At 36.6% G+C, this 12613-nt stretch overlaps 1 protein-coding gene across 3 annotated transcripts; it reads left to right on the forward strand.

Annotated features, from left to right (window-relative positions):
• Nucleotides 1–4648: 4648 nt before the first annotated feature.
• Nucleotides 4649–11880, forward strand: LOC148871078 (putative ribosome biogenesis protein RLP24). 3 transcript variants are annotated; one of them, XM_088972426.1, is made up of 6 exons: nucleotides 4649–4837; nucleotides 5100–5259; nucleotides 8988–9100; nucleotides 10732–10845; nucleotides 10966–11102; nucleotides 11408–11880. In XM_088972426.1, the coding sequence occupies exons 3-6, from the start codon at nucleotides 9020–9022 to the stop codon at nucleotides 11580–11582; spliced, it is 507 nt and encodes a 168-aa protein (XP_088828552.1). In that variant the 5' UTR covers nucleotides 4649–4837; nucleotides 5100–5259; nucleotides 8988–9019; the 3' UTR covers nucleotides 11583–11880. The 3 variants fall into 3 exon arrangements, with proteins under 3 accessions (XP_088828552.1, XP_088828553.1, XP_088828554.1); XM_088972427.1 differs by having other exon boundaries at nucleotides 4662–4837; nucleotides 8993–9100; XM_088972428.1 differs by having other exon boundaries at nucleotides 4698–4837; nucleotides 8988–10281; nucleotides 10410–10845.
• The last annotated feature ends 733 nt before the right edge of the window (nucleotides 11881–12613 follow it).

The raw sequence follows: 12613 nt of genomic DNA on the forward strand, positions 1-12613 counted from the left end.
TCCCATAGCACATCTTTGCTGTGCATTGGGAACATTTCTTGATGATGACATCATCATTCTTGGTATTATCATCGGGAGGTGTTCCCAATACACGACGAGGATGTGCTGTGGGACATTGTGGTGGTGGTGGGGGGGGGGGAATCTCGTGGGGGGTTGATTTGAACTCCTTGGGGTCAGGACGGAGATTATAATTCCTGCCCATTGCCAAATCTGAAGGCAAGGGCAATAAGGGAACTTCCAAGGCCAAGAGTTGAAGGTCCCACCTATAGGGAGCAAAAAGATGTTTGAGGCCTGAGAGTGTTCGCAAGAGCGAGGACTCTGACGATCAGATTGGTTAAGAACTAAGGGAAGCTCAGGTCACAATAAGAGAGTAAAGTAGAATACTCAAGTGTGCATAAATGTACCTTTAGACTTTGGCACCCTTTTATAGCTGAAGTCCCTTAAGAGAGGAGTAATGGGCAATTGGTAATCGTCCTGTGAATCTCAATCATGGACAAAGTTATCACAAGGATGAAGGCCAAGCGTTACAGCCTCATAAGCGCGTTGAGGGTAAATGCAATCGCCCACGTAATGCCTGTAGTAAATTCTCCTCTTTATTGATGATTCGTCGGAGTTATGATAATGCCTTTGTCAAGGCTGAAGTGATAAAAATGCTCTCATAGGATGCCACATGCCACCATTTGGTGAGTTAGTCAAATATACCCACATCACTTGCTCCCCACTCTTGAGGCCGAGGCTTTGTGGTAATATTTTATTGGATATCTAAGGCTTGGCCTCGGTTGATGAGAGTAGAGTTAAAAAATTTCTAAGTTCTAGACCATTGACGGGTGATCGTGATTGGGATGACTATGCGGGTCTGCTATCGAATAACAATGATAGGGATGAGTATGCATGTCTTCTATCGAATAGATGTTACCGGGACCTACACATACGTCTATTGCCAATTAGCCATGACGAGGATGGGTTGGTTGTGCTGGTTTGGCAGAGCTCGTTGCCAAATGTGTTCAATGTGAATATAAATATACAAAGTTCATGAAAATGACATTATTTGCATTTTCACTCTTCCCACAAATGAATTTAAGGAATTATGGCTCAGTTTGGAATGAGTACAAATACAAATATATCTATACTACTAATAAAAGAGCGAATAGCCCCATTTTCTAGACTTTTCATTAGACATTTTTACCCCTTATCTAAGCAACACACACCAGGCATAAAAAATGGCATATATGTCCTATGCTCCCACTCCAAAAACTACCAATTTACAACAATTAAGAAACTGCCCACTTATAACTGCTCAAAAACTGTCCACTTATAACAGTTAAGAAACTGCCCACTTATAACTGTTCAAAAACTATCCATGAATTATAAATATAGTTTTGTCTTGGAGATACTATCATGTGCAAATGCACGTACATGTTTACTACTACAGTACAAATGCATACAAAATAATACAAAATGCAAGATTACATATTTGTATTTGTACTCCTTCCAAACTGAGCCTATGTTAAATTTCTTAAAAAAATTCTGTTCCTCTTGCTTTATATCGAGCCATAGACAACCTTAGAGGGTCAATTACCATTTTAGAGGGTCAATTACCATTTAGCTGTGTTAAGGATTGCTGAGAAACCCATAACTTTTTAACTTTTCATTAACGTGGGGTATTATCATTGATTCCACAACCTGCTTAATAGCCATTGAATTCAGCTAATCCATTTTATAAAAATTTAGTTGCACTCTTGCATGTTAAAAACATCTCCTCAAGAATTTGAAATAAATGTATGGGTGGTCTTTAATGTGGGGCTAGAATTTGACATAGATGTATGGTGACATTCTTAGGCCTTGTTCGCTACTTACCCAGGTAAGTGTTACTTAGGAAAGACTTACCCGGGTAAGTGCATTTACCCATGTTCTTTTATTTCCCATGTAAATAAGGCAATGACCATTTTAGCCATAAAAATCAATTATTAAAGGGGCATTTTTGCCCCATTCAAGTGTTGCCAATTTTCCCCCAGGTGGGAAAGTTATTTACCCACCTAGGAGTACCCAGGAAAATAAACTTTCCCTGGTCCCCACATAAATCTGCAAAAAAGAACATGGGATTCTTTTCCCCCCTCTCAAAATCCAGAAAAAGAACACCCCTTAATGCGGGGCTGCATGCCATATACGCAAAGCTTTGGATTTCAAGAGATCTCGAATTCTCGATTAACTGAGTCTTGTTTAGGAAGGCTGAAGCTTTTATTGTGTTACTTTTATTGAAGGTGACAAAAGGAAATTTTAGCAGAAGCAATTTTTTTTTTAATGAAGCATTTTTTTAAGGAAATTTGTCTAAAACTCACCATGAGTTTTCAGAATTTCTCTTAAACTCATCACAACTTTTCAAAATGTCTAAAACTCACCATGTCACTAACTTGACGTTAAACAGATTAACGGGTGTTAATATATTATCATTTTAACCTTCATAGAAAAATATAACATATATACAAAATAAATTAATGGGTGTTAATATATTACCATTTTAACATTTAGACATGAAAAAGGAAAAAGTTCAAAAAAATATTTTCAAATATAAAATACGTAAAACATAGAAATTACAAAAAATATAAAAAATTATAGAAATTGCAAACAAAATAAAAAATTATTTTCAAATTATAAAAACTATAGAAATTGAAAAACAAAATCAGAAAATAAAATTTGTAGAAAAAACACAAAAAATTATAGAAAAACACAGAAATTGCAAACAAAATAAAAAATTATTTTCAAATTATAAAAACTATAGAAATTGAAAAACAAAATCAGAAAATAAAAATTGTAGAAAAAACACAAAAAATTATAGAAAAACACAGAAATTGCAAATAAATAACAAAAAAAATATAGGAAAATTTATAGATTGTAGAAAATAGAAAAAAAAGTAAAGAAACAAAAATTACAAAAAACATTGGAAATTATAACAAAATACTAAAAATGCAAAAAAACAAGAAAATTGAAAACTAAAAAATACCATTATTTCTCTAACTCACCATTCAAGGGTAATTTGGTCATAAAAATTGTTATTTATGCTAACATGGACACCTTTGTTAAGACGCATAAATGGTGCACTAACGGAAGGTGAGTTTTAGAAAATAAAAACTTACTACATGGTGAGTTTTAGATATTTTGAAAAGTTGTGGTGAGCTTAAGAGAAATGTTAAAAACTCAAGGTGAGTTTTAGACAATTTCCCTTTTTTTAATTATAAGGGGGCATTTGATTGCACTTTTTCAAGCGTCTAAATTTGAAAACGTTACTTTTCAGACCTCAGACTCGTTTGATTTCTCCTCTTAAAATTGATTTAAATTTTGCTTTCAAATCTGAAAACTATACCGTGTGGGTCGGCTCTTAACGCACTCAGACGTGTTTCAGAGCTGGTGCATAGTTGGAACTACCCTTCCAATCTTTTGGAAATAATGCATGCTACTCCTGAATAACCCCAACCCAAAAAACATAGTCATTCGTGTTTTCTTAGGGAGGAAGCATTGCTTGTGAATCCAAGCTCTAGGAAGAATGCCTCTCTCTCTCTCTTTCTCTCTCTCTCTCTCTCTCTCTCTCTCTCTCTCTCCCTGTCTTCCCGCCACCGTCGCTACAACTTGCAGCAACGACGATACAATGAGTAATAATAATAATAATAATTTATTTTTACTAATTATTAACTATATTAATATTTTTTAAATATTAATTATTTTTATTAACTAGTAATTTTTAATTATTTCATTAATTTTTATTTGTGTAAATTATTAATTAGTAATTATTAATTATTTTAAAATTTTATAGTCATTAATTAGTTTTTATATTTTAATTGTTTCATTTATTAATTATTAATTTTTTATTTGTATTGTTTCAATATTATTTTGAGGTTGAAAAATATTTTTTATGAGATAATGCAAATTGAATTAAACATTTCAAAATAGTATGTTCTAGGGGTAAAATAATAAAATCAGTAAATTTTAAATGGTAAAGGGTTGATCCAACACAAACAAACTTATGGATTCAAGCCTTTGAAAAGTAGAAAAGCACCTATGCTTATTTTCAGATTTCAGACACAAAAATGTATTTTTAACTTTTTAGATATGAAACTTCATATTTATCAAACACCACCTAAGGCAGTAAATTTGCACTTTCCAGATTTTTTTCACTAAACACTATTTGTAGGTGATCCGAATTGGGCCCACCTCGAAAAGCCAAGAGCTGGCAACGGATAGCCCTCCCAAACATCCACAATACCAAGTCCTCTCCAAACGAGTCCTAAGTTGGATAGAACTCCGGATCTCTCTCATAAGAATTCTACCACATCTACCCACAATTAGATTTGTTTATGAGTTGGACTCGGGCTTGGCTTCTTCCAAAAATTGAATGAAACCCGAGTCAAAACCCAAGCCCGATACTGTATAAATCAGCCCCAAAGCCCAGCCCGTGAACCGGTCTACTGCACTACTTATGTGAATTGATAACATCTCCCGTGAGATTACATTCCCGCCGTGTATTGAGAATATCCCACATCACATCAATCTTTCCAATACACGGCAGGGATGTGCTGTGAGTAATTGTGGGGACTGATTTTCATCTGTAGTTGCGATGTTATGTGATGTGGGTAAACGTGCTCTTTGTGGGCAGGAGATCCGGGCTCGGACAGTCGGACGTACAATATTGTTGGTAGGGCGAAGAAAGTCCTGCCTCCTGCGTCCCAACATAAAGCCCTACCTCATGCGTCCTGCCCAAGCAAAAGACCAAAACCTCACTTGGAAAAACCAAATGCCCGAGTGAGGAGCGGCCGGCGATTCCCAAGTATTCACCGTTTTCCTGGTAAGATTCTCCTCTCTCTCTATCTCTCTCTCTCTCTCTCTCTCTCTCTCTCTCCTCCTGGTACTCTTCATCCTCGTTCTTTTCTTCTTCTCTATTACGCACGAAAAACAGGGACTCTACCTCACTTCTTTTCTTCTTCATCATTGTCCTTCTTTTTTACATTTGGTTTATTCTCAGAAAAATAGAAGCTTCAATAAGTCTCCTTCCCACCGTATCCCTCAATAGCAGTTCTGTTTGTGCTGCATTTGTGGTGTTCTTGCAGATTAGGAGAAGCAGAGAAATCATTGAACCACTACAAACAGTCGGAATCTGGAGCCAACTTTAACGAGATTTCTCTAGCTGAAACTCTTCAAACCCACCTCAATCAGTGCACCAAAGCTCGGAAGCTAGCGGACTGGCGGACTTTTGTTAAACGCGTTCCCGTATGTTAATAAATGTTCGGCTATATTTTGTCATTAGAATGAATAGACCCGAAATCAAATAATCTGGATTACCTTACATAATTAATTCTGCATACCATATTTCCACGTAATCTATTCATCTTTAATTGTGAAGAACGACTATGCAGTATATACGATTTTGTTTGCCAAAGAATATTGAAAACATGACAGTAAATTGACTTGAACTTTATAAATCATTCATGAATCCTGTCGGTTCTCCATCGAAGACTCCAGCGGTTTTTTTAAAGGTTGCAAAGTCGATGGATGATATTTTCTTCTTCTTGAGAAATGTTCTTAATCTGTGGCTTGTTAGTTATGACCATAAGTGCTAGATATCTGGCCGATTTTGTTCTAATTGATATGTTATGCTTTTGAAATTTGTCTTAGGTAATTTATGCTTTGCGATTGTGGCATTCAATGTATTCGATGTATGGACTGCTATGTCAACCTACGAAATTATTCAAGTCACTCAGTTGTAGCTTGTAGGAACTTAGAGTTAGAAGGAGATTCCAGAGTGGTGGTGAGATTGCTTAAGGATGAAGGGTTGGCTCCATGGCAACATGAGAATATATTGAGGAGGGAGGGAGAAAGATTTAAAATGTAGGGTGGTTGGCCATAGCCTGGCCAAGTTTGGGGCGCATGGCACTTTTATATTACCTTTATTTATTTTATACTTCTTGAAGAGAAAATTTTTTTCTGCCATGAAGTTAAGGTGGGAGTGAAAAACTAAACAAAGGTTCAGTAAATAAAATAAGATAAAAAGTTGAGGTGGTAAAATTGAATTTAGGCTAACCAAACTATTTAATAAGATAGTGAAAGAAATGAAGATGCCTGATGATTGGAAAAACAACAACATGGTGCCTATATTTAAGAACAAAGGCAATATACAAAGTTATAACGATAACTATTGGGGGATTAAACTTATGAACCACACACACTGTGGAAGTATGGGAGAGAATAATTGAACAAAGATTACAACTTGAAACAAGTGTATTAGAGAACCAATTTGGCTTAACGTCAGGGAGATCAACTGTGGAAGCTATATTTCTTTTAAGATGATTGATAGAAAAGTTTAGAGCGAAGAGCAAGGATCTTCATATGGTGTCCATTGATCTAGAAAAAGGCATATAATAGAGTTCCTAGAGAGATAATATGGTGGGTCTTGGAAAAGAAAGGGGTTCAAAATAGGTATATAGACTTAATTAAGGATATGTATGAGGGGGCAACAACCAATGTTAGAACACAAGTAGGGGAGACTTTAGATTTTATAATTACTATGGCTCTTCACAAAGGTTCAGCACTTAGCCCTTATTTGCATTGATTCTAGATGAATTAACTAAACATATTTAAGAGGAAGTTCCATGGTGCATGTTGTTTGCGGACGACATTGTTTTAATTGATGAAATTAATGAAGGATTAAATGCAAAATTAAGCTTATAGACAAATGCCTTAGAAACAAGAGGTTTAAAATATGTAGGACTAAACAAGAGTATCTGACATATAAATTTAGTAATAATAGGAGTGTAAATCAAGATACACTTAGGATTGGAGACCTAGAGATAACTCAATGTGACCATTTCCGGTATCTTGGTTCAATAATTCATACGAAGGGAGAGATTGAGAAGGATATAACACAAAGAATTAGAGCAGAATGGGAAAAATGGAGGGGTGCATCTTGACTTATAAGTGATAGGCAAATACCACGTAGATTAAAAGGAAAGCTCTATAAAACAGTTGTAAGGCCAGCTATGTTGTATGGAACAGGGTTTTGGGCAACCAAGAAACATGTCCGGGAAATAGATATGGTAGAAATGTGAATGCTAAGATGGATGAGTGGAAAAACCAGAAAGGATAGGATTAGGAATGAAGTTATCTATGGGAACATGGGAGTGGCTCCAATAGGTGATAAAATGAGAGAGAGTAGACTAAGATTGTTTGGGCACATGCATAGAAGGCCACCAACTGCACTAGTTAGAAGAAGTGATTTGTTACACATTAAGGGGCTAGAAGATCTTGGGGTAGACAGAAAGGGACATGGTTAGAAGTAGTAAGAAATGATGATAGGCATGGATGATGATCATCATCATGGAGAAAACATGAGGTGGATTTATTTGAACATGATGATAGGCAGTAAATGTAAAACTTCTCAACTCAATTGAGACGAACTACATGACATTCTATCAATAACAACAAAGAGAACATGAGAAAGCATGAAGCTTTACTAGTTGGAAATCCTAATTCCTGAAATCTAATAAATGATAAAGAAAAGAAGAAAATCAAGTTGAGATGGCTTCTGCAGGCATTTGATGGGTTTTTATCCAGCTAGGGTTCTCGAAGCAATATGCTTAAGCTGGTTTTGAGTATCATCATTTTGGGCTGGTGCTCAGCCATTACCTATGTGCCTATACTCTAATGCTCATGCGATGGATGCAGAGTAATATTTGTCCTTTAAAGGGCTGAATCCCATAACTCCCACCAAATGCTTTTTTTTTTTGTTCTTTTCTTGCAATCAATCTTTTGAGGTTAGGTCCATCTGTGGCAAGTCTTGCCCTGTGGACATTCAAATCATGGGACTTCTGGTCCAATCAAACTATGGGTCCTGTGGTCTGGAGCACTGGTAAGGAGTTGCATAATTTTATTCTTGTATTTAATTGAAGCGCAGTGCTATTATCATGGGCCTGTACCCTTGTGGAGTCCTTAAGTCACAAGAGGATAAAGTGTGAGCAGTGAGATTCGAGGTTCAAAAATTTGACACGATATGCTCCATTTTGGGTGTGTCATATTGTATTGGCAGGTGACCAATATGCCTTTTTAAGGATTTTCCCAAAACTCTTTTTTTTTTTCCTTTAATGTTAAAACAACATTTAAAAATTGACCCCTATTCAATATTTGAAAATAATGTGACATTGTGTTTATTGCATCCTTTCTTTACCTTTGCTGCTGGGGGGGGGGGTGAGTTTCAAATTGATGTGCTGATGCAATCTATCTGTGACTGCTTTTTAGTATGGCAGAATGTGGTTAAGCAAGTACAATTAAATTGAACATGACTAATGCTATGAAATGATGTAAACATAGTTGGCATGATCCACTTGATTGGATTTTTTTCCTGAAGAATTTTAGATTTAATGTGTTCATGCAAGAAAGAGTGTAAAGCTGTTTAACTGACCCTTGTACACAAATGGCTATACATTGGGCAATGTGTGGTTTACCTAAAAAATGCAACATATGGAAGCTAAAAGTTAATCCTCGTAAAATCTTTGCAAACGGTCATCCACGATCTTGTTTTGCCAATTCTTCTACTTCTTCTGGACAAGTTCTTTTGTTATGAAAAACATTGCATTCATTTCCATCCATGTTAGCCATATCACCACAAAAAGAAAAGTGCCCCTTCTTTCTGAGAACTTTGGTTTGCTGACTGAAGAACAATTCTCTCAACTTAAGCAAATTGTTTTCTTAACTGTCTATGTTCTTCTACAACAAAGTGGTGTGTGTGTAGCCATAGGGAATTATGTAATTGATCGTCATACAGTTTTATACGGTTTCTTGTCTGCAATGCATGCACATTCCTTTGAATAGTTAACATCTTTGTCACTAACCGCAAGGACTATTCAGAACGGTCAATTTCATATCTGAAAATTCATTATTATTCTTTTGAGACATTCTTGTATCTGGGATTTGGTTTCCTTTTTTATGTTGGTTTTACTTTGTAGGGTAGCCAGGTTGGTCCTGATCCTCGCATACAATGAGATTAGAAAAGTGCTGGTTTTGTTCATCCATTATTTACCCTGGTCATGGTATTCAGTTTGTACGCAATGATGCAAAGGTAGAGTTGTTCTTTTCTCTTTCTTTTTTCTACCTCATCCTTTTGCCTTTTTTTGACCAACTTATAAGGATGGTTGTCAAGACTACCTATCAAAAAATAAAAATAAATAAATAAAAGGAAGTCATACAATCTTCAATAAGAAAACTTGGTGAAAATGGCACTGATAGGTGCCCAAAATCAGACTTGTTTTGCTGCAAATAGCAGCCACAAAGCATAGACCACTATTCAATGGAATCTAACCATTTCATCTAAGATAGAGCAACTTTCATTGTATTGGTTCTACTGTAAAATCTCAGGCTGGCAACTGTGGAAATGAAGGTTTAGTCTAAGAGTACGCAATTTGTGCTAAAATGAGTGAAGTGAGGTCTTTATCCAGTCCACCAGCCGGCAAGTGTGGAAATGTAGGTTTTAAGTCTAAGAGTAGGCACTTTGTGCTAAAATGAGTGAAGTTAGGTCTTTATCCAGTCCACCCCTGTTAGCTGGGACAAGCACTGGGTAGCTAGCCCAGATTTGCTACTAACAAACAAGGGTGCTAACTTCACACTTTTGTGCCACCAGTCCTTTACACACAAAACAATGCACTTGTGCCCAATAACTTAGTTGACCATGTATGCAAATAAACCCAAATTATTCGATTTTGAATACATTCTCTTTCTCCCTCATATATTTTGTTAGAATGAGCTTCACTAATGGGGAATCTCATAATAAGTTTTGCATAATAAGCATGGCATAGCAAAAGGAAAAAAATGAGAGGGTTAAACAGGTCCACTCTGCCACCAGTCTGGATTGCTCCTAATTAGGTTAGTTTCATGCTCGGTTTGATGGAAGTGAAACTACATGCTTAGCTTAGAGTCTAGGTTCAGAACTTATTTCATGTTTTGTTTGGTGGAAATGAATTTACAAAGGTTTGACTTGGAGTATAGGTTCAATACTTTCAGGGATTTAAGTTCTGCATCTTTCATATATCCAAAGAACTTCTCTCGTCTCCTCTTAATGGCTCAAGTCTTTATCTCTTTCTCTGCTTGTTTTTTTGATTGGTATCGCTTTCTCTGCTTGTTACTTGTCTTGCCTTGCCCAGACTGCACCATTCTATTTGCCAGGTATGCGTGTAAAGGGCTAGGGCTGGAATTAAGCACACCTAGATGAGTTCAGGTTGGACTCAACCTGCACTACATATTCATGTAAACCTTCTTTTCCCAGTCAATATTCATCTTTATCTAATAGGTCACAAACTTTTAAGTTTAGCCAAAATAAGTTTCTCTAAATAATATTAGTTTTTAATCACTTGCATTAATGGTGTCTTGCTTAGACTATAACTTGAACAAACTGGATGGATGGATGCAACTTTGTAAAGATATCTCCATGGTTGTGAGTAAATGTGTTTTGGCTAAGTTCTAATTGCACAAACACATGCTGTTTTGTTTCAACACAACATTGATGTTGTTTTTACTCATTGATTGGGCAAGCCGCTTTTGATTACTACACCCTACCCGTCCCAAAACCCCAGATAGCTGGGACCAGCATTGGGTAATGGTCGTTTAGTTTTGATTATTATGTATGCTGCATAGTGCATATGCATGTCTTATTTTGAGGTTGATGTTGCTGGACCCTGATGAGCATTCCATATGCAGATTTTCCGGTTTTGTAGGTCAAAATGTCACAAGAACTTCAAAATGAAGAGGAATCCTCGCAAAGTAAAATGGACAAAAGCATACAGGCGGTTGCATGCAAAGGATATGACGCAGGTAAAGATGATTTGATTCAGCTTTATTTCCTTGTAAATCCTAAATGGAATATAGCTTTCTGCATCCAGAAAAGACAGGTGGTTGGTTTCTTACTTACCGTTTCATTTTGTTTGAAACAAGGATTCAACATTCGAGTTTGAGAGGAAGAGAAACAGGCCTGAGAGATATGACAGGAATCTCACTGAGAACACCTTAAAGGCTATTAAAAAGATTGATAAAGTCAGAGTGGATAGAGAGGCCAGACATCATGCCATGAGGTTTTCATCTCTCTCTCTCTCTGTCTCTCTTTCCCCCTGTTTTGTGTAGAGTTTGGGTCTACTATGCACAGGGTTGCTGCTAGGTGCTCGTACCAATCTCAATGGATGATATCAGTTCCACTAGTTGTGGCCTTGGATTCATGCAAGTTCAGAGTCCAGAACCATCACACATTGGAAGAACATCTTTCCACCTCTGACTAATTGGAGAACATCTTGTGCATAGCATATCCGAACTCCTTTGTCTGTAATAAGAAATTAATATGTTCTTATAATCTCATTTGTGTGGGTTTGTTAAAATGCTGCAGGATGAAGGGAAAGAAAGCCAAGGTGCAGAGAGAGGCTGCAAAGGAGTTGGAGCAGAGCATCCACATGGTCAAGGCTCCTGCTGTACTTCGAGAGGACTCGTCATTCACACTTCCAAAGATCAAGGTCAAGGTTTCCCATCAGCAGGCCGAGGAGAATCATCCCATGGAAGAGTGATTTTAGTAATATCTATATTGCTTTTGCAGTTCAAGATGGTTAAAAAGTGGGCTTTTGGTGGGGGCAAGTGGGCATTCCAATTTTGAGTGTACAAGGAAACACTTCTCATTGTTCTTTTCTTTTCTGAAGAGAGAGATGGTTTTGCTTGCTTGTTGTCATTTATTTTCTGAGGCTTTGTGTGGAATACCTGCATAAACAAGTTTTGCTTTGGGGTTTTCCCCCGATAAAGGAGTCAGTCCAGCTTACCTCCATGACTATCATTAAGAACGAAAGAAAACCAAGAAGTGTTTCTATTGAATTCATTTTCTGAAAGCGGTTTTCACTTTTCAATGTGTTCTACAACTAAATACGAAGAGAGTCGATTGTCGTTGAACAAACGCAAGGTTCAAAATATCGACACGCCCGCGTATCGGGTGAATAGATACTTTTTTATTTTTACTTTATTTTTTATTTTTTTTAAAACTGGTTCAGGGGCCGGTTTAGGGTTTTTCCACCCCCTGAACTGGTCAGACCCCAATACACCCACTGTAGGAGCGTATCGGAGAGGTGTCGGAATGATATATACGTAACAATTTTTTGTACCTCGGCCAAACGTGGGTGGCAGAGGATTAAATGAACAATTGAATCAAAACATGGTTGTTGAAATAACAAGATTGCTAACGCGACATTTTCAAGAGAAAGGCGTTATTTGTCTGTTTGCAAGCCAGTGGACTAGTACTTGGAGCTTCAATAAAATCCAATGTTTTAAAAGCCAATTCAGGTTTTTGCCTATGGGTTGTGTTACCTATGGGTGCCAATCGATTGGTTTTGGTTTGGATCTAATCCAATTCAAACCTTATTAACTCGGATTTGGATGTTTCATTATAATTATTGGATTGTGTCAATCCAAAATAAATTGGTCCTATTCTTATTGGTTTGAATTGGATCTAAACCAAATTTCTAATAGTCCGATCATAAGGTCAAATTCTTGTCCAATTTGAAATCAATCAAAATTGAAGCCAAAATAAAATCACTTTTATGAAAGTACTTTT

The sequence above is a fragment of the Nelumbo lutea genome, chromosome 2 (assembly GCF_056320005.1).
Source record: "Nelumbo lutea isolate HS-2025 chromosome 2, American lotus-T2T, whole genome shotgun sequence".
Lineage (NCBI taxonomy): Eukaryota > Viridiplantae > Streptophyta > Magnoliopsida > Proteales > Nelumbonaceae > Nelumbo > Nelumbo lutea.